Source organism: Mesoplodon densirostris, chromosome 15 (genome assembly GCF_025265405.1).
Source record: "Mesoplodon densirostris isolate mMesDen1 chromosome 15, mMesDen1 primary haplotype, whole genome shotgun sequence".
In the NCBI taxonomy this organism is placed as follows: Eukaryota; Metazoa; Chordata; class Mammalia; order Artiodactyla; family Ziphiidae; genus Mesoplodon; species Mesoplodon densirostris.
This window is the reverse complement of record NC_082675.1, coordinates 50,241,744-50,265,023: the sequence shown is the minus strand read 5'-3', so window position 1 is coordinate 50,265,023 and position 23,280 is coordinate 50,241,744. Positions and strand designations below refer to the sequence as shown.

At 38.7% G+C, this 23,280-nt stretch overlaps 1 protein-coding gene across 1 annotated transcript in view; it reads right to left on the bottom strand.

Annotated features, from left to right (window-relative positions):
- Window positions 1–23,280, bottom strand: part of DTNA (dystrobrevin alpha) — a 209,294-nt gene that overhangs the window by 50,651 nt on the left and 135,363 nt on the right. The window contains exons 5-10 of the mRNA XM_060119629.1: window positions 21,789–21,874; window positions 14,871–15,025; window positions 12,008–12,113; window positions 9,272–9,438; window positions 6,292–6,416; window positions 1,547–1,630 (exon numbers count right to left, since the gene is read on the bottom strand). Coding sequence (XP_059975612.1) covers window positions 1,547–1,630; window positions 6,292–6,416; window positions 9,272–9,438; window positions 12,008–12,113; window positions 14,871–15,025; window positions 21,789–21,874 — 723 coding nt within the window. The remainder of the gene's footprint in view (window positions 1–1,546; window positions 1,631–6,291; window positions 6,417–9,271; window positions 9,439–12,007; window positions 12,114–14,870; window positions 15,026–21,788; window positions 21,875–23,280) is intronic.

Below are 23,280 nucleotides of genomic sequence, written 5' to 3'. Positions count from 1 at the left end.
ACAACGTGCTTGAGGTTCAGAGGGAACATTCCAGAAGGACTGAAAATGGGAAGAAAGGGAAATGATCATATTTGGGGGCACCATGCCCCCTGGAGGAACCAGAACAGCTCAAAATATTATAGGAATATTTTAGAGTAGAAGAAGCCATGTTATCCATCTAGACGCATCCATCATAAAGCACCGTCCAAGCTGAAATGATATAAAATGACCTTCAGTAAGGATGGGGTCTATCTCTTCTTGACATTTGCAGAATGCAGAGCTTCCTAATAAAAGCATATCTTTGTTAACATCACGCCAGATCGTCCCAAGATAGAGGCACAGGCCCACGTTTCTAACAGACTTTACAGTTTATGATTTTGTCTTAGAAAATGTGGTTTAATCTGCTGGTGGCTCTGAAAAGGAGTGCTAAAAGGAATAAACTGGGCTTCAACCATAGGATTTCACTGTGGGTGTTATGCAGTTCAATTGCCTTCCCATTTCCATTTGTGACAGACTTGCTTAATTTATAGTGGGAAACACCACATTCTTTTTCTGTTTATTCCACTGATTACAATTATGGGGAACACCTTCATCTCAGGCTCCTGCTGATGGACAAATCCAGGAACTTGGAGAAAAAATCAGCAGTGTTCTGAGTCTCACTGTCTGCAAATCTTCACTAGAACGTACCAGGATATTACAGGGAAATTGGTACCTCAGCAACTCTTCGGGAAAAGATTGATTATGTTTGTTTTTGAAACATGAGGCCATTTGTTTCCTACTGAAAGGCATTTGAAATCTTACATTCAATTACTCACTCCAATTGTCCTTACCTTTGTTTCTGCCTTCCTGTGAGTCTTCTCCATGTATTCCTTAAAATAATTCTCTGGTGCTTTATTTGTGATATTTGATCAAATGACTTGGAGTACCTCTTGACCCCTGCCTATTCATTGTGCTAGTTTTAGGAGAAGTATCTGCTTCACCTGTTTGCTTACAGGGCAGTGGATCTTTGTGCAAAAAGATGAGACATGCATCCACCCTCTTTTTTTTAAAGTTCTTGTTCTTATCCATGAATTACTTATGTAGAAACTATATTTCCAAATTTGGTCTTGAGCCTCTAGCCTCAGGAACTCTAGAGTTCACTAAGAAGAAGATTCTTTTATATCTGGAGGTATTATGAGATGTTTCAGACTGTCCATCGTAATTCCCCGTTGCATCTTGAAATTCCAATTCCCCAGCTTAAATGGGCCATTCCAAGTGCTATAAAAGTGACTTTCTCAATGAGCCAGAATGCATGTGTGTCAGTAGTAAAACTTAAATATACCCTGCATTCTTACTGTGGATAGATTGTAAATGCAAGTTTCCAGATGTGACATTCATTCCCAAAGCCATCCTAGCCCTCTTCAAACGCATCCAAATGAATGAAATTAACAACTTGTGACAGATATTTACAAACTAGTTTCTAACAGTAATCTTCCACATTTGGCTTGAACGAGAATATTTTTCTTGCCACAAAATCAAGGCTCATTACCAAAGGGAAGGTTTATTTTATAATAGGGTTGGAACTTACCTCCTGGTAATAAAAGGACTTCCTGAGGAGGGGACGGAGTGGGAGAACATGCTGTCATTTATGCTGGTTACAGGTCTGGGTGGCCTAAAACGAAGTACAGTTAAATGGAAAATGGATGGAAAGTTAAAACAAATAAAAGTCACAAGTTGACAACTATCCGATCTCTCAAGGAAAGGAGCTGGTAAGATCAGAGTTCTTATCTTACCCAGGATCAACACAGAATTTTACATTTTCCAATTCAATTCTTGAAGTGTTTTGGGAAGTTACATTTCCTTGAGAAGATAGAATGTCTGTTTAAGCATTGCGGGGAAGATCTCCGGAAACCACAGGAATGTTTATTCATGAGCTTTGAGCCTTGGTGTTTCACTGAGTCATATTCTCAGATAGAAGGAGGATTTTGAGGCAGCCTACTAACTTCTAAAGAGAGAAGCTCAGAAAACTTGATGATAATCAGAATCTACATCCTCTTGGAAAGAGGAAGATTCCTGAGGCTTTGGAAACTTCCTGTGTTCCCCATGACGATGGCCCTCTTCCCGGATACCCGGGCCTGTAAGGACCCAGCTGCAAAATCGTATCATGCCTTCTTCGCTCTTTGCTCTAAGTGAAGACACAATTAAGCACCACAGGGATTTACTGACTTTCAGTTATCTGGATGATCTATATGATAGGACATATCGTGCAAGGCATCCCCAAAACTTCACTTTTTTTCATATGATTAGAGAAGGAAAATAGGGTTCAATATTCCCACAACCTTAAACACCAACTGCATCACGTCTGTCCTCCACTGTCTCAATTTTCATTCCTATAACTGATGTCTTAGTTCAGGTAAAATGATAGAGCTAAGATCCCCATCTCATCTCCAAGCTGTTTTTAGTCTTATTTTAGGTTCACTGTAAGATGTTCCGCAGTAGAATGAGGTGGAATTTAGAGTTCAGAAGATGGATGATGGGGCACGGCAGCATTCTGAGTCAGGAAATTTTAGTTTGACTGTAGTTCTATATATGAGTTTGACAGTGCAGGATTTTTTAAAGATGAGACATGAATACAGTAGCCTATAGAATCTATTTGTGTCAACTTGCCTAAGAGCCAAAAGTTGTAAAGGTTTAGCTTTTATCTTAGGAAACCAGAGTTAGTTTGGATTTTACAATGAAGAGATTCCACAAAAAAGGTAGACTTGTTTGTCCCAATGTATTTATGGGAATGGACATGATGCAAGGCAGGTTATAAAATGTCAACACTACATGCAAAAATTCATTGACACTTTTGGTTCTCAGCTAAACTGTGTTCTCAGATTTTTTTAAAGACACATTCTTTGTTGGGTGAGGTCAAAATAGCAGGTTCAGTATTTAATCTACTCTGAACATATTAGCCGAAGTTCTGAAAACTAGCTTAGTGTTTTATATTACTTATCTAGGATGTGCATGATACATGAGACTAGTTTAAAGCTAATTCTCCTTTGAGCAGGACATTTTCACTTTATAAGAAGGATGCTAATTTTAAACAAGTGTGCTCTGTGAATTTTGGTGCATCAGATTTTAAGACAGTAGGCAGAATGAAATATCTTCATTTTAACTTTGAAAAAAGTGGGAAAAAATCAACTTGACAACATTTCTGGTTTTCTTTTGTCTTTTTATTAATGTTCCCCTCTTGCTCTATCTCTAGGAAATGAGAAAACAAGTGGATTTGGAATGCTTTTTAACTAGTCTGGTAAATTTACTCTATTGAACCTGGTCACCGCAAAGCTGAAATTGCAGTTCCTTAGTAAATGGCTTCACATTTAACGTTCATCATGAAAATGTTGAACTTGGGACACAGAATGGCTAACCTTGGCACCAAAGAGCAGTTTTCAAAGGGACCTATTTCCTCCACAATCAAATGGCAAGTTACCTTATCTAATAAATAGGTCACATTGGGAATTTTAAACATATTTAGTCTTATGAAAAAGAAACAGCTCCAGAAGATAAAGTCACAGAGGCCTAGTGCAAAGTTTTCTTTCTGGACAAGATGTCTGCAAAGGACATTTTTATAAAATTGGCATTCTTTTCATAAACTGAAAGTGCTCAGCTTAAAGGCAGAATTAGTTTTAAGCTAGCCTCATATCTCTCACCTGTTTTGTGTCTCATAACCACTTATAAGTCTTTATAAGCACACTAAAGACTACTGACTTACCAAGTATCCCTTTTGGCAGCAAAAAATTGAATAGAATAGAGACAGTTAATCATGGTAACATTTACAAGCAATATAATAACTAAGAACAAATGCCAAAACACCAAAATTCTACTACTTAAGTGGCTTTTATGTGCCTATGATAATTTAGAATAGCTAAATGAACAGCATACTTTAAGATTAGAAGTCTTAGATATCCCCATCCAAAAAAAAAAAAAAAAAAAGGAACATAAATATCTGTTCAGGGCAATAACATCAGAATAACAAATAGATAAATGTCTAAAGCTGAAAAATAGTAAAAAATCTGTTCTAATAGAGATTGGCCACTCTGCATCTAGAATTTCTTGCATGTTATTTCAACAATTAAATATTTTGTATAATTTGTCTTTTAAAACTGACATTCATGGGACTTCCTTGGTGGCACAGTGGTTGAGGATCTGCCTGCCGATGCAGGGGACATGGGTTCGTGCCCCAGTCCGGGAAGATCCCACATGCCGCGGAGCGGCTGGGCCCGTGAGCCATGGCCGCTGAGCCTGTGCGTCCGGAGCCTGTGCTCTACAACGGGAGAGGCCACAACAGTGAGAGGCCCGCGTACGGCAAAAAAAACCCCAAAAAACCAAACTGACATTCACCCTGGAAAAATATATTATCCATGAGTACAGATCAGTGTTTTGATTCAAGGACTATTTTAAGAATCTGGTTAAATGTGGAATTTTTAACAGAAAAAGGCACATTTTGTGTAGAATTTTAGGAGAATCCTGAAACTCTCCATGGAACCCAAATTGTGTGGCATGGCCTCACTTCTTTCTCATTTTTTAAAAAAATTTAGTTATTTTTGGCTGTTTATTTGCTCCACAGCAGGTGGGATCTTCCTGGACCAGGGCTCAAACCCATGTTTCCTGCATTGGCAGATGGATTCTTAACCACTGCACCACCAGGGAAGTCTCTGGCCTCGCTTTTTAATTCTGTCTCCAAGTGCAAGGCCCCATCCTAACTCTGTTTTGCTGCAAAGCTCTTAGAGCCAGGCTGTTTACCCCCACCCTCTCCCTACCTTCCCCACACCCATCATCTCGGATTGAACGCTGTTCTCTTGGGGGGGAACCCCTAAGGGGGCTGGTAGACAGTGACTCCGTGGCCAAGCTCAGAGAGCCCAGACCTACTCTCACTTATGTTTTGTTCATTCGCAAGCAACTAAGTGATCGTCCCTGGCTATGGGGAAGTAAGTCAAGACTTTAGGAGAACAGCTCGTATGAGCTCGCTTTCTGCAAGTGATTGGTCCTTTGGGACACTTCCCAGATTTCTTTACCCCTGGTTTACGTTAAGGCTTATTTTTGGGAGCAAAATTTCAAAAAATAAGTCAACCACATTCTACAGAATCAGTTTACATTAGTTTGTGGATGCTTCCAGACTTGTGTGGATTGCTGGGGGCAATGAACCCTCAGCGCACACCCAGAGTAAACCAAACAAAGCCCTGTGGGATTTATACAAAGTCCACAGACATGCTGCAGCACAGTGGTTTGATGGGATCTGTTTATGTCCATTCGGGGAAAGAGTGGCTGCTTCCCTAAGGCTCTGAGATGCACCACAGTGCCTCTAATGGGTTATGTTCTCATCTGCCTGAAGCGTGAACCTTACCTTGGTGGATTCCTAACACCCATGTGTCCCATCAGCCAATCTCTCGAGGTCAACAGGCAAACACAGGCCCTGCGGTGCAGGTGGTAGTGCTGAAGTATGCACAATGATAGGCAGCTCAGAAGGAGGGGGAAAGCCTGTTCTAGAGGCTTCCTGAGGCACTTGTGACTGTGTAACTCCTAATTGTGCCCCAAAGTAGGTAATGAACTTCTTTCTTCTTCTGAGCCCAAGATAACACCAAGAAAGAAATACTTTCTTCTACCTAAGCCTCCTCTGTTTTCTGAGCCAGCCAGGCCTGAGAGACATCCCCCGACATAAGGCTTTTGGGATGTGGAAGGGGTGGGTGGTGGCACCATTCCTTGGCCCAATTCCCTTTGCCCCCCAAACTCACACATACTTTGGATGAATTTCCCCTCCAATACCCCCTCTTCAACCCTCCCTTGCACAGGCCATGATTCTTCTAAAGTTATGTAACTTGGGATAAAACAACAACAACAGCAATGATTCCTAGGTTTGCTGGCATCTTTAAGATGACTGGCTGTGCAGAGAAAGGAAACCGAGGGTTTCTCTATTTGGGACTCAAAGCACACATGACGTTAAGGTACGGTGTGCTTTATAATTTCCTGACCACGGTAATTCCGTTGATTATTAACGTCCAGTTGTGTGAACTCCAATAACATCGTTATTTTACAGTTATAAAATTTTTGAATATTTTCCACTTCAAGGTAAATTATATAGTGTGGCATACTTGTACGTCTGGGCAGAAGTACTGTATACCTCTCCATGAAAAAAATTATAATAACATGACTTTCACTCTTTTTTTTTAAGACAATAAAATTTAAAACTTGGTCCCTGACAACTAATAGGAAATTAATTGTCTTTGTATGGATCTGCGCACGCATCAGTGAAGAAAGCTGTCTCTCAGTCTGGAGGGTAGAGATACTCACACGATGTGGGCCAAGTTGAGTGGTTTCTCAGGCTGGTCAGGGAACATGGGGTGCAAAGGTTCACGGCTGGAAGCACAGCTCAGAGACTTGCTTAATGCGTTGGTGAGCTTCTTAGCGGGTGATTTCTGGAAGGAAGAAGAAAGGTTCAAGTGATAACAATCAACATTTATGTAACATTTCATCAGATGATTTGCTTTCATAGTAGGTATCCATTCATTCATTCAGGAAATCTTTGATAATCTACTCTAAGTCAAGGACTTTGCTCTTTGCTGGGACCAGAATGCTTGGAATTAGCCATCAGAATAACTGCCTCGGGCTGCACAGTGTCAGCAAATGCTGTGATAAATGGAAACAGTCATTGTACTCAGGACGTTTGAGCTGGGACTTAATGAACAGCAGGGGTTCTTCTGACAAAACTCAGGGGACTGGAAGGTAATTCCAGATGGAGGAAGAACAGGAGACCCTGTTCTGGAGAGGAAAGCAGGAGGGAGACCACTGAAGTCTTATATGCCGCGTCCAAGACTGTGGTCTTTATCTCAAATGCAGAGGGAGACAATGAACAGGTTAAATCTCAGAGGTGACCTGATTCTAGAAGGATTGCTTCTCTTTAAAAACAGAAAAAGGTTTGAGAGGGGATGGGAATGGAAGTAAGGAGGTGGGTAGGAGGTTTTGAGGGAATCCAGGGGCAAGATGTTTCCGGTGTGGCTGGATACATCCTGTTAGAAGGAAAAGTGGAACTTCAATCTGAGTCTCTAGAATTTATGTTCTTTCCAGAGCATCATGCTACCTCTTTTTCATTTGGACCAGTGGAATGTTTATTTTAAAATTTCACAGGCAAGATTATCAAAAATAGTCTACCACATATAATAAATCTTTACCCTAATTTTTCCTTTCTGTGAGAAGCGATTTATCATTTTGTCACTTTCTTTGACACATAGAGTCCATAACTGGCAACATAACGAAGTGACTTTTGTCCTCATTTTTAAAAGCTAAGTAATGGGAACATTGTCCAAGAAGTCCCTCTTTGGCTTTTGCTAGGAGGTGTAATGTTTAGAAGACTTAGAACAGCAGTAACAACAGCTCTTCACCCCATAAACGTTGGGGCTCCTTTGTCCTCGTGAGGAGTCTGATCCTACTCTGTAAAGACATTGTCCTGCCATATAATTGCAGAGTTCAAAACCCCTAAGAAAAGGCTCCTTATCTGACTTTAGCATTTACATAAAACAACAATTACAAACAATTAGTCTAGAATCACCAACCCTCTAGGACTTGGAATAGAACATATTTGAAAATTGGTAATATGCTGACAATAAGAAAACAGAAAGTATTTCCTCCAGCGTTCTATACTAAATTGTATTTCATGATCTGTGCTAGTATATCTATTCTCAGCATGTGATATAGCCAGTAGTGATGGGTGGCATTTGAACTGGCATCAAGCCCTCAGTATACAATGCCTTAGTGAAGAACTCTTACTTGAACTCAGAATCTGACATGTGCTAAACCATTAATATATTTGCACTGAATATCAGTTCCCAATAATAATTCCTAGAAACAACATTCTGATTTAAAATGTATATTCTCACTACTCAGCCATAAAGAAGAATGAAATAATGCCATTTGCAGTAACATGGATGGACCTGGGGATTATCATACTAAGTGAAGTAAGTCAGACAGAGAAAGACAAATATCATATGATATCAATTCTATGTGGAATCTAAAAAAAATGATACAAATGAACTTATTTACAAAACAGAAACACACTCACAGACATAGAAAATAAACTATGGTTACCAAAGGGGAAAGGTGGGCAGGGAGGGATAAATTAAGAATTTGGGATTAACATATACACACTACTATATATAAAATAGATAAACAACAAAGACCTACTGTATAGCACAGGGAACTATACTCAATATTTTGTAATAACCTATATGGGAAAGAATCTGAAAAAGAATAAATATATTATATGTATTATACATATATGTATAACTGAAACACTTTGCTGTATACCTGAAACTAACACAACATTGTAAATAAACTATACTTCAATTAAAATGCATATCTGAAGACCTTTTTAAAAATAAAATGAATTACTCTTTAAGTAAAGACTATAGGTTGATTTGAGACACATTAAAATATAGAAAAAATGCTTTTAAAAAGTCTGCATTTTCTTGTGATACAATTGTTCCAAGAGGAGTTGGCAGGGCTGATGGCACATTCCATGAAAAATAATCTGTACACAGAGCAATACTTTCACAGAAGCACCAGAACAACATCACTGGATCTGGTCTTTGAGTTGAACTGAGACAGAGGTCAGCAATCTGTAAACCACCTGAACAGCAAGCTCACAGAGTCAAATTCCTCCCATAGGCTCAGTGTCCTGTGCTCCTGGGAACACTTTCGTCACATGGACAGGTCACCTTTAGCAGGTTAGTATCTCAGGTCACCTCCAGCAAGTTAGTCACTTGCACTACTCATGAAAAGATGATTTTTTAATATCTCCCCTTCCTCTAAAAACATAGAATGAAACAGCATCCTTAAGCCCACAGGCTCACAGGTCTTTCCTTCATGTTCCAGTCATGAAGTGAAGACAACTCCAGAATCTAATGAACAATCATTTTTAGGCAATTCCCACAAACCACCCCCAAACTTGAAAAGACCCTTAACTTACTGTGAAAATGAGATTATGTTCCAGAAGGTGCTTGCTGCTTGGTTGTTACCTAAATCGATACTGAATTATCTGTATTCCAAGAAGTAATATCATTTGAGTCTTCCTATATTTTAAGCCTTAGGAAGCTACACTGGGTTCAGACACAATAAGTAAGAGGTCCCAGTAAGATGGGGAGTGGGAGGGGAAGGAGGAAACGTGAGAGGAGAAGGTAAGTGTGTCGCTTGATTCAGTCGCCGTGTTTGCCGTTCCCTTGCATTCTGGACGACACTCACACATCCAACTGTAAGTATTGCCTGGACCATGCCTTACCCAGGACGTGTACTCTTTCATTTGGTGCTGGTTGCTATGGGAACCACCGGCATGTCCCCTCCAGAAGCAGTCCTGACAGAGCTGGTAATTGTGACACTGTTGGCATCGGTAGCGAAATCCCATCATACTCTCACTGTGGCAGTACGAACACTCAACTGGATGGAAGACTGAGGGGCAAGTCAATGAAGAAAAAAACAAGAAAACAGAAGTATGAGCCAGAAGAAGGAAGAATACAGTCCGACAAGAATTCCATTTTTCTGCTGTGCGCCATAATTTCCGATGATTGTCAGTTGTCGCCGAGAGAAGCATTAAGTTTATTCCTAGACTCTCACTACCCTTTTCCAGCATGTGTGTGGAGGTGGGAGAAACAGAAGGGGATGGAGGATAGGGGTTCTTTTAAGGGCAAATCTCTGTAATTCCATTTGCGCTTCTTACTCCCGTCCCTTATACTACAAGACTATAAATTACCCAAACTGGCTCGCCTTTCCCCCAAATGCTCTCTGTCTCCAGGAGATCAGCACAGCTCGCAGAAGACTCAGAGGCACAATGGATGAACACAGCTGATTGTCCAGTGGGTTGAGAGCAAATATGAGAGAAATGGAAAAGGAGAGGAAGAAGAAAGAAAGGCAAATGGAAGAAGAGTAGAAAAACTGGATGGGAGAATTGAGTTACTTTTTAAAAAATGGAGTAGCTAATGGGCTTATTTAATGAGTGACACTGCTTTCGTTTAACAGATTTTTTATTTTTAATTTCCCGAGAGGCAGATGGATAGGGCCCAAAGAGATGAATAAGTTGTCTGAATACAGTTCTAAGTCAGATAGTTCAAGAGACACAACTTCCTTTGGCAGAAAATTTGAATAATAAAGCAGGCAAGATAAAATATTTGAGATTTGAATCCAAGTAACTGCATGTTATGAGCTAAAGATATCAACAACAACAAGAACAATTCATATTTTTGGTAAACTTTCTCTCTGGCTAACCAGCCAGGGAAAATAATGCAAATAAAAATAAATAAAGATGAAAAGTAAATTGTAAAAACAAAGACATAACCAGTTTTGAACACACTGTCTTCTGAACCAGCATCATATCCCCTTTTTCTGCCTCCTGGGAAAGGCTGAAGTGAGACTTGAATCTAGGGACAACTGTTCTGGGACAGGGCCTAAGGAACTCATTTCCTGCAACAGGAAATGCTGAGAGAGAAGCCATGAAATGACAACTTTATAATTGGAAAATGACTAGTTCTTAAACTGCAAAACAGTAATTTGAACTCATCCTGCATGATCTGGACCTTGATTGCTCTTTGCTCTAGCAGATGAATAAGAAGCATAAAAAAAAGTCTATGATTGGTAGTGCTTACAGAGAAAATAGTAAGTTCATTCTTTAAATCTTCTCCATGAGCAGAACAGGATAGATTTATAACTTTAACTAAGGGAGATAATTAGGGCAGATGCCAGATGTTCTAAATGGGAATTTAAAATAAGCTAACTTTGGGCTTCCCCGGTGGCACAGTGGTTGAGAGTCCGCCTGCCGATGCAAGGGACACGGGTTCGTGCCCCGGTCTGGGAAGATCCCACATGCCGTGGAGCGGCTGGGCCCGTGAGCCATGGCCGCTGAGCCTGCGCGTCTGGAGCCTGTGCGCCACAACAGTGAGAGGCCCGCATACCGCAAAAATAAAATAAAATAAAATAAGCTAACTTTAACCACAATGTATATTAAAGAGATGTGTAGAAGTTAAGATTCTAGTAAGAGATAGGAGATAAATTATTTTCTATTTAAGGCTAGAGAATTCCCAGAGTTAAATTAAACAGTAAATAAGAACATCTAAAGATCAGATGGAGGCAATGAATTGTTCCATGTTTAAATTTCTTTAAACCTTGCTCTGAACTGTATTTTATATTTAAGTTTGGATATGCCAAGAGTAATTACTTTTAACATAGAAATACTTGCTTTTATAAAAACAAAAGCACATGACAGAAGTTACATTACTCATTTCTTTTACATAACTACAACCATTGAAAGCTTACAGTTTGGAGCATATGACTAAAGATTAGCAAGGTGCAACCATCCAATTTTTTTCCTATCTCCTCCATCTATTCCTGATGGAGTGCCTAGGAAGAAATAGTCAATGCCAGGTATACCAAGAGTAGAAGTTCATACCTAAAACAAATACTAGAAAATGTCACATTCCTTACTGAGGTTCTCTTTCCGTTACAGTAAGTTTTTAAGCCACACCTGACTTGTAACTGAGAGGTAGACTGTGAGATTTAATAAATTTTTAGAACGGACAGTCCTAATGGTGCAGTGCACCTATAAGGCCTTACTGATGAGGGAGACAGGTTAGTTCTATTAAAATTCAGAACTACTAAATAGGCCTCCCTAAAACAATGACCTTGGCTTAATAACTACAGATTTGATGGCCTAATTTTGGTAATGAAAATATTGCCTTAGGAGTTTGGGATTAACATATACATATATGTTATTTATATGTATATTAACATATACACATTCCCATATTTAAAATAGATAACCAACAAGGACCTATTGTATACCACAGGGAATTATACTCAATATTTTGTAATAACCTATAAGGGAAAATAATATATATTTTATTTCATATATATATATACACACCTGAATCACTTTGCTGTACACATGAAACTAATGAAACATTTTAAATCAATTATACTTCATTTTATAAAAAAGGCTAAAAAAATTGCCTCAGTAGTAACTACTCACCATTTTCTACATTTGCCAGTCGATGCAGAAGGGGCAGCCAGACCAGGCACTGCGGGGGAGGATCTGACATGAGTGTGTCCAAGAAACCATTCAAGGTGACTTTTTTCTGCATCAAAAAACCCATAAAAATTTAGAACCAAGAATTATCTTAATTTACCTGCTATGTAAATATCATTTGAGATAGAAGAAACAAGACATTCAATTAACCTCTAATACATAAAGAAACAGAGCTTGAAACTAGTTCTGAATTTAAAACATTAATTGCTTTTTATATTTAAGCCTACATAGGACTGGATTATCTCCACTGAGGCTGAGTCAATATTATCACAAGGAGAAAAACAATTCTGAGGGGATCATTTTCATACATAAGGGACAGTATGAAAATGATGAGGGAAGATGGAGAGTAGACATTCTCCATAAAATTTTACCCAATAGTACATCACAGCACACTCGACAATTCCCGTATCAGTCTTCTAAACTTGTAGAACAGCTTCCCTTTCAAAGCTCCTCAACTTCCATAAGGACTAAATATTTTGTGGTTAATGTGAATGGTTCTGCTATACAAGATTAGGAGTGAAGCCTGTTCGGAGGGAGCTATCCTTCCCTGTTAGAAAAGAACACTCTAAAAAAAAAAAAAATTCTCTTCTCTACTTTCTTTATGTATCTTTTCTTACAATTCAGTCGGATTCTGTGTCATTATCCTGGGATTTTCTGATGCAGAAAAGAAATGTATTTTACCTATAAGTTTCTTTCAAAATGAAAAAATAAGAAGTTATATTAATATATGATATTTTCATAGTATGAATGACAAAAAATTTACATGCAAAAATCACTACTTTATTTACATTTTTGAATTAGGATATCAAGGTGGATGGGATAGTTTTATATTTTTAGATAAGAAATCAGCCCTGAAGAGCTACAGTGCCTTTTCAAGGCTTAAACCTTACACTTGTCCTTGTAATTCACAAAACAACTGTTTTGGTACCCTTCTATTAATGTTTTCTTATTGGCAGATATTTACAGTTTTAGCTTTACCTCATAATACTAAATAAGCTTCTTATAGGGTTATTAGCATTATTATTAAAAGATAAATTATGTAAAGTATAAGTAATGAGACTATTTTTTCAAAAGCTACTACAATTCATATGTCTAAAATAATACTGTGTTTCAAAACAATCACTTGGGGTGGCTTTGCAATGAAGCAATTAAAACAATTTTGGAATTTCATCATTCGAACTGCTGCTATAGCCAGTTTATGAAGCACAAAAATAAACTGGTCTTATTATTTTTATTAGTACTGCCTCTTTTTGTACTTCACATGATTTTATCTATTTTGACCATTCATCATACTGGCTAAAAATCACTGCTGGAAGTCAAAAAATGCTACTATGATTTCCACATACATAAATTTCTCATCATTGAGGGTATATAAAAGATTATATAATGGGCAGTCTCTAGGATATTTCAAAAGGAATTTTGAGCAATGGCAACATCCCATATAATTTTTTGGAATATATAAATTCTATTAGATTAAAAAAGTCCTATTATTCTGGCTGACTTTTAATGAGATATATCCTGAGGCATTAGTATATTTCCTGAGGATTCTACAATGCACTACCTAAAATCAACAAATGTACAAACAAGTAAATCCAGGGGCAGAGAGATCAGTTTGGGGTTTAATACAATAGGCCAGGCAATCGAGGATGATGAGGAGAGAGATCTGAGAAAATTCTAGAAGGTGAAATCAGTAGGACTTGGTGATTGATGAGAAGTTCTGGGTGAAGAAGTTGTATAGAAGGAGGCTTAGGTGAATGGATCCATTCTGAGGTCACCAACTCGAAAGGGAAAGGGAACTCCAAAGAGGAGTATGCTTTAGCTGGGGACAGAGGCCAGGTATCTAAGCCAGCCTGGGGATGAGGGTGTGGGAAATGTCAGAAAGCCTTCCTGGGTGAGACCCCATCCTTCTGCCCCCCCCCCCCCCCGCAGTGGGAGTAGAGTTTGATACTTAAAGTATCAAGCCATCCCTTCTCTTACTGAGTGTATGGATACATTTATAATTCTATATAAATCCATGCCCTACAGGGATGCCCGAGGCACCACCTTTGACCTCTTAGATCACCAAGTAAACAGACAGATAGATAGACAGATGAGGTTTACTAGCTGGAGATAAATGCAGCTTTTCAGTGGCTACTAAGCACTGATTTCTTATTTAAGGGATCTTTTTAGAGAACATACTTGGTTAGTTCGGATTTTTAAAAATTGTAAACAAATCTTCAGTTTATGGATTTCTAAATCTCCACTATGCTGTGCTGAAGAATAGTTCTAGACATGTAGATTTTCCACATGACTGGAGAGATATAAACACGGAGAGTCCCCCAAACCAAGCTGCTTCCCTTGGCTGACTTGTACCACCCCCAGTTAAAACATGTTGCTCTGAGCCCCAATGTAGTGGAAGATTTAGGGCCTCCCAGATGGCATGGGGCATGTGCTGTGATTCCTTTCTGTCTCCTTTACTAAACGTTGGTGAAGCTCGGTGCCGGGTCAGCTCGTGTTTCATGTGAGGCTGAGTAACAATTCAACCCTTTTGATAGTGTGGTGGTAATAATGTTTCCGAGGGTATAACGTTGTTGTAGGGGTTAAATTAGACAATGCAAATAAAGAATTTAGCATGATGCCTGGTTCATGGTCAGGAAACACCACCTATTATTAACATCCAAATGTGTTGAGTTCAGTTACTGACTCAGAAGTCATTTGTCAGAAGCTGGAAGATACACTACAAGTTACCATGAAGAAGTAGTGGCTTGGAGTGACACACAGGACAGCAGCCACTGAGAGATACTTCCTTAAACAAGTTTTCTCCTACCTGTTGAGAGAAACAGGATCTAGCCGACTGTTCTGTGTAACCAAATGAAGGCCCTTCAAACACTGCTGTGGGTAGTTTGAGAACTTCCCGCAGGAACTGATCGTATCGTCCATAAACCATCACCCCACTGGAGTCAGAAATCATTGAGAAAATATCTGATGGATAGAAAAGGAAAGATATTTATTCATCACATAAAGATTCCCCACTGTTTTAGTTCAACATATACACTGCAAATAACAAAAAATGTGGCAGAAACTAAATATATAATTTATTATGAAAGAATAATATGAAAGCTAGTTTTATGCTGAGATATTCCTGGCATGGTGTTTTTTCTGGTGTTTTTCTGTAGATGATTCTGGCATACAGCATTAACTAGTAATTTGGATAAAATTAGCATATTTTGATAAGACAGAGAACATCACATTTTTCATTTGCAATCAATTATCAACTCATATATAACTCAACGGGAGGAATTTTTGTACATGTGAGAAATATGCTGACCTCTTTTGAAATACACAATGAAAATATTACGACAATGTTAGGGTGTGTGTGTATCTAGCAAGCTAGCTATTTACCTGTCTATATTGTCACTAAAACGTTTGGGTTTGGGTTTAAGATATTGAAAAATGAAAGACATAATGGGGATAAGGACGCAATGAAAACACTTGATTAACTTCCCACAGAAGCAGAAAACTTCCTATAAATCATAGTGTTCTGGGTGGAAGGCAATTGATTTATGGGGAAGGGTCTTTTGCCTCATGCAGTCAAGAGGAAGCCTGGCCTTGCCGATGATCAGTGAGGTAAAGTCAGGGTTCCAGATTATTCTCAGCAGAGCCACTGGCTTCACTGAACCTCTTTTCTTCAGTTTCTGCCACTGTGGGCACTTAATGAATATTACTGGCATAATTTCCCAAGGTACTCTATAATTCCTCTGTGGAGATCACTATTGGAAGGAAAGAGTTGGCTATTATATGGTTTGTCACCATGCTAGATTGTAACTAGGCCAGCACAGCTGCTGGGATAAACTGTTGTAAAGTCAATATGCTACCTCTGCTCATTTTGGACTTAATTTTTCAAGGTCAAAATGTAATCTGGGGGCATTGTTTTACACCGAAGCCAGATGTTAAGCATATTGTAGGCTTTTATTGGATTATGTTTTGAGGATGTGAATTGGCTCTCATTTTCTTTAAATAGTCTACTTACAAAGGGTTTCTATTGTGTTTGAAATAGTTAATCAGTTACGAAGCTACAGAAATTCTACATGAGCAACAAAAATTAATGTTGTTCTCATTCACTTTTACAATATTGTTTACTTAGTGAATTTCATCTCTCATGTTTCATTATAACTAAGAAGTTGCCAGCAGCAAAAAGAAAACCCAAAAAACCAAAAACAAAACTCTTGTATAATTCCAAATATAGAAACTCAAGAATTCCAATCAAAAGGAGGAAAAAGAAACCTTGAAGAAGTAAGTGTACTTTCTCATTAAAGCTGCCATGTCGTTTGTTTGGGGACCAGGTGGTTAACTATAATTTGGCCATCCTGATGAACTTCTAGATTTGGATTTTCTAGGCCAGGGCACATTTTGAAAAGTAGCTTAGGCTTTTCAAATCTCCCACTGAAATAATTTAAACAACATCTCTAACTTGAGTAAAAGCAGAAGGGGTACCAACAGTGACCTTTCACAAACTTGAAGCTAATACTAAATTCATTTGTACTGATAAAGTTCTACTAAGCAATAGCCAAACTAGGGCTAAGTCCCTGGGATTAAAGGGAAGTGGCTGTTAATGACCACTCAGGTTTTTAAAAAGAAATGAGGGGACTCTGAGGAAGCTCTCAACATGATATGTGTTTGTACCTTAATCTTGGGCCCTCTGTTTTTTTAATATATATATATATATTATATATATATACACACACACACTTATATATATACACATATATATATACACACATATATATGTAATATGCTTATAACATGAAATATATGTGTATCTATATAATATAGAGGGCTGTTTCAAGGATTAAGCTAGTTACTAGATGAAAAGCATACAGATGCATACTTGGCACCTAGTATATGGTACAGAAATGTTATCTGTTTTTATTATTAATTTTATATCACACTTTTCTGCCATTTACCTTGTATGTTTAGACTTTGCCTCCCTGATAGGACTGTTCTATAAGGTTCCAAATCATAGTCTAAATTACCTTTGTGTTTCCTGCAGCACCTTACAATGATACTTCAGAAGAACTTACATTCATTGATTTATTCAATTAAAATTAACTTGGCACCTAATAAACATGAAATTGTGCTAAGCAATGGTTATACAGAAAAATCAGGACATAGTTCTTGCCCTCTGGGAGGTCCCAGTCTATTGGGGATGACAGAGATGTGCTTGCATCCTGGATGACACGACATCATGTACGGTGACAAGGTGGTGTGAGTACAGGAGCGGTAGGGTGTACAGGGTGCAGTAGGGGCTCAGAGAGAGGGTTCCTAGAGGGAGGAGTGAGTGAGGGAAGATTTCCTTACAAAGGGGACTTCTAGGCCAAGTATAAAGAACAATCGGTAATGAAGGAGGTACTGAAGAATGAAAGGCAGGCCAGCAAGTTAGAAATATTACCCTGGAGGTAAGCTTGGAGGCCGAACAACCTGTTCAGTAATAGAAACTCTGGAAATACAAGGTGTTTGCTATAAACAAGCCCTCTCCAGAAGCTTTAGATTAGCTCCTGACTTTCCAGGCTTATTGCACTGGATTCAGAATTCCTTAAGATCCTTAACAGCCTATAATCAGACCAAAACCAGTTGGACAGAAACAGAATATATTATATTATGTCTGTTTATGTATAGGTAGTTATGTCCCATGCCTGCAGGGAGTGCCCTCACACTCTCTGCTGCCTGGGGTACCTGATGAACACCCTGCATATTGGTTCCTGGTGGACCTGAGTACTGGAAATTGGGATGCAACATGGGGGTTGTTGTCCCTTTTAATGCATTTAAAGCAGCTTTTAAAACTCAGCTTTAAAATTTCTTCTGTTTCTACTTTTTTGCTTTTTAAAATTTCTAAATTATTTTCAGCTAACTATTCTTGCCCTGTGTTCTCCAACATGAAGGGGCTAGTTGGAATGAACTAAAGCTCTTTCATTCCTATGCACAAAAATAGAAAAACTGCCAAACAAGCGCAGTTGGCATATTGGTTTCAAGTGAATTAGAATTTAAAGAAGGGAAATCCCAAGACATTCCATATCCTTTCATTTTATTTTTCTTATTATAAAAGCAATGCTTATTATAAAATAATTACTCCACCTGTTTTATGATTAAATGCAAGCCAGCAAAAGAAGACTAAAGAAAACCCACAATTCCACTTACCAAAAGTCAACCATGGTAAATGGGAGTGTTTTCTTAATTTCTCTTTCTGATTTTTCATTGTTGATGTATAGGAATGCCAGAGATTTCTGTGCATTAATTTTGTATCCTGCAACCTTACCAAATTCACTGATTAGTTCTAGTAGTTTCCTGGTGGCATCTTTAGGATTTTCTATGTATAGTATCATGTCATCTGCAAACAGTGACAGTTTTACTTCTTTTCAAATTTGTATTCCTTTTATTTCTTTTTCTTCTAATTGCTGCGGCTAGGACTTTCAAAACTATGTTGACTAAGAGTTGTGAGAGTGGACATCCTTGTCTTGTTCCTGATCTTAGTGGAAATGCTTTCAGTTTTTCACCATTGAGTATGACGCTTGCTGTGGATGGGTAAGCTGGGACGAAGTGAGAGAGTGGCATGGACATATATACACTACCAAATGTGAAGGATATAGCTAGTGGGAAGCAGCCGCATAGCACAGGGAGATCAGCTCGGTGCTTTGCGACGACCTAGAGGGGTGGGATAGGGAGGGTGGCAAGGAGGCTCAAGAGGGAGGGGATATGGGGACATATGTATGCATATGGCTGATTCACTTTTTTGTACAACAGAAACTAACACAGTATTGTGAAGCAATTATACTCCAATAAAGATCTATTAAAAAAAAAAGTAAAAAAAAAAGAGTCAACCATGGCTGTCTGTGGGTGGATTTGCCCATATTTGTTCATTCAGCCAATGAACATTGTTCATTCTGTTTGAACAATTCAACTTGTTCATTGAATCACTGTAATATTGGTGACTAAGGATACTCATTTCTGATTAACATTTTGGAGAGGTTCTTCCAACCAAACTGCTTTTAGCTAAATTGTTTTTGGCCAAATTGCTTTCAACTGACTTACCTGGAAACCATTAAAACTACCTTTCTGGGATTAACTATATGTGACTCCTCATTCAGAGAACTGGGGCACGTTCAGGTCTGCTGCTCTGCCAGAAGGTACCATGAAATGTCGTGATCACACAGTCTGTTACTCTACAGAATTTGTGACTCTTATTTCCACACACTGGAGAACAGTTTCTTTCCAATGGGACTCGTGCATTTGTGACTTCTTTCACTGAGCTGCAGAGGATTGACTTTGGCCATTGGAAAGCATGCATGCTTTGCTCACTGATCGTGGGTATTTAGTGAATGATGGGATGGGGTGAGAAAATAGCACTGGAGCAGTTACACTGTTTGCTTTGAAATCCCAGACTTGCGGGCAAAATTTGAGGGATTTGACAAGTGGTAAAGATCTGCTCGAACACTTAGTTAAATCTTGAATTTTGTAACTGTGCTGATGTTGTTTGTTGCTTACCTAACAACCATTCCCTTCAGCTTTATTGGCCCCAAATTTCTTCCTGGGCTATGGGAAAACAGGGGCCCTTCTCAGCCCAGGAGGTGAGAATGACTGGAAGACTCCCTGACCATCATGGGCATTCCTTTCTTGTCAGCAGTGGTTGATGTAGTCATTGGTCTGTGATGCCACCCTGGCCATGAGATGTAAGGGCTGGGGGCCTCTGGAGTGGGTGTGACTCCTGAAATTGCTGTAACCCCTTTTACCTTCAGGAGAAGGATAAAATCTGACACAGAGGAAAGCTGAGTGGAAAGATGGAAAGCACCTGGGTCCTTGATGGCACAGCATGAACCTGGTTAGTGAAATGTTCTGAGGAGTTCTGAAGTGCAGAAAACTGGTTTTCTCAGTTTTCCTCAAACTTATTTTATTAAGGGACCCTTTTCTCCAGGTATCTAACATTGAATAAGTATTTGGAAATGTTTCTTAAGACTTTGAAAAAAACCTTTACCTACTGTCCTCAGCATAAGTGGCCAATGGTGACGTGAGGTCAGTAGGCAAGGCCCTCAGGAGTTTCTTCTTCTGCCCTGGTTCATTTTGCTACACTTTCTCTTCCCAGCCTAACCCTGAAGGAAATGCTTTAGGGATTACTCTAAGTTATTTTTTTTAAAAGGACATTGTTTCTGCCACCTTCTAATTTAGCTGTTATCCTCAATCAAGTACTGAGGTAGATGTCTTTAAAGTTTTACATCTTTCAGGCTAACTGAAGAGAGACTAAACTGGACCTTGTAGGGTCTGCTTGGGCTTCTCTGAAACGTGACTGCGCTTGGCTGGTCCATGAAAGGAAGTTCCTGGGAGTGAGGGAAGATGTGTGGTTATGTGGGGTTCCCCTTATCTACTGCTCCAATGACATAACTCTTCTTGGAACATGTCTGGGGAAATTCCAAAGGAATAAAGGTCCCCCCCACCCCGACCCCATTATCTTTCTTTATTCTTCCTCTGTTGGTGCATCAAGAGCAAGAGATTACATTCAGCAACTGACAGGCAGCAGGTGACAAAAGAGCCTAAAGGCCATGAGTCATGGAGGCCTGCAGCCAGCAGGGACCCTACAGGTACCTAACAAAATCCCCAAATTTAGGATGGAGAAGGAAGTTGAGGCCTAAAGAAGTGAAGTGACTTCCACAGAATAATCAGCAAATTAGTCACACAGCTGGGCCTGCAACCTGGGACTCCCAATTCCCATGACAGTGCTCTTTGTCATATGGCATTATAACTCAGACTCATAATACTTAGGGGAAGGGAGAGGGTTACATGGCAATTTTTCTTCAGAACAGCCACCCATACATGATTTTAAACTAGTTAGAAATGAAAATTCTTGCCTGCTATACACCCACTCTAGGCCTACTGAATCAGAAATTCTGGAAATGAGACCCAGAAATCCATTTTTTTTTAAAAGCCCTCCAGGTGACTCCATATATACTAAAATTTAAAAACCACTGGTGTACAGGGAAAAAGTCAGGGTTCAATTCCTGGTACCATCTGTGATTAACTATGTCTCAGCTTCTTTACCTAAAACACGCAAACAAATCAGAAAACTCTCACTGTTTTGTCAGTTAAAAAACTACTACATTTAGTGACAAAATGTACACAAAAGGCCCATAATCACTCAACACTCTAGCTATCATGTATTTATTGGCATCAGTTAATTCTCAGTTTATAGTTTCTGTACATAATTCCTATGCCTACACCCTGGCAATGTCTACTTTGGAAACTTTGGAGTGCCCAATGATTTGAACAGCATTGGTGGAGAAGAATGAGGAGATGTGCCTGGAACTTTGGCTTGAGATGATCGAGAAATGGAAGGTTGCCCAACGTGGTCTTCATCTCCCTACAGTGATGGACTTATGCCTGTGAGGCAGTTCTTCGGTACAATGAATGTGAAAGAATGTATATCTTACTTTAGTATCATGAACAGTCTAACTGGTGATCCTCAACAGGTTATAAAAAATAATAATCCATATGTTGAAGGAAAACATTCATTTCGTTGACATTAATCTAATATGAAAACGTTTCTATGACAAAATCCAAGGATCAACAAAGATTATATTTCAAACAACTCTCATAGAATGAGGAAAGTCACAAATGGTCAGGGGGACCTGGCAGGAATGGGGTAGAGGAAAACGTGGTATACGGGAGGGGTAAGCAAACAGAGATGCAGAGAATAACTTACATCTTAATTTGTCCATGATCTTTCCTCCACACAATGTGGCTAAAGCCATTTTGACAGCAAATACTGAAATTTTACCATGGCCTTCCCTGTTTAGTGATGATAGAAAAAAAGAGATGTCATGTGAAGAACGTCCAATCACACAGTTTGACATTTTCTGTTCTGTAGAAACCATAGGACAACAGAGCTGCATGCATTATGTGAACATATCCCTTTTAAAAAAGGTTATGAATACAGTTCAACACATGTTTCTGAAAAACTCTTCTATTCGATGTTTCCTTTTTTCAAGAGATTGCAGAACTTTTAAGTTATTCTTTGTCTATGCCTCTTGCTCAAAGCATAGACTGGTAGCCAAAGAAATATGTGCTATTTACCTGGGGATGAAAATTACAGAACATTCTTTTCATTTTGGGTTTCATAAAATAATTTTATGTATGAGGATGCCACAGTTTCTATAATTTATTGAAACAAGGCTTCAGAAAAATCTTAAGTTGTGTGTGTCAGGTAATTTCTGAATTTTAAAAGGGTTAGGGTTAATATGGAGACTTTTTCATCACACTTTTTTTTTCAACAATCATTTCCTACCCACAAGCCAACTGTCCTTAAAAGTGATACATTTACTTTTCAAAGGGAGTTGGTATTCTAAAGGAGCAAAAGTAAGAGCTCTTTTGAATAGTTCTCCTACCTAAATGACATGAGAGCAGCCAAATCTTCATTGATTCAAGAGGTATAACTAACTTGTCCTACACAAAATGTGATATAAAAGGCATTCTATAAGAAGTAGAATATTTCTGCTAAATGATTTTTCCAGCTGGAATAAACTGCTTATTATATTCTTGGAACCAGACAGTGTATCATATTAGTAATTCATTTCTTTGGTGGTTGCTACTCTTAAGAATGATCAAAAGAGTTATTTAAAATAATAATGTAGCTGAAAGGTAAGTAGAGTCTGTACTGACAAGGGTTTAGTATATAGAATAACTAATTTATATGAATAAGATTCAGATATCTGACATATTAGAAGAATAAGACATAATAAATTATTGTGTCTTTGTTCCTTACTAGACTCCAGAGAGGAATCATTTGTTACTCATCTTTGTTGCTGTCATTCTTAGCATAGTACCTAGAAGGCAGCTAGCCAGAATGCAAAACTGACCCAGTCTTATATGCTAGTGACTCTCCTGTTTATATTTCTAAGCCTAAGCACCAGACTTACATAATTACATATTAGAAATCTTCACTTGGATATCCTGCATCAAACCAAGTATATTCAAAGTAGAACTCATTATCTTTCAAAGCCATCTCATAATACTCTGACCAACTTAACTACTAACCTGCTCTTCCTCCTACAGTCCCTCTTCGGGTTGTCAGAATCACCATGTACCTAGTTACCCAGAAATGAATTCTGGGCAAGAGGTCACCCTTGATTTTTTGCTCTTCCTTAATTCACTACCACCCAAATAAATGTTTGAGGTACTCAGATATACCCACTTCA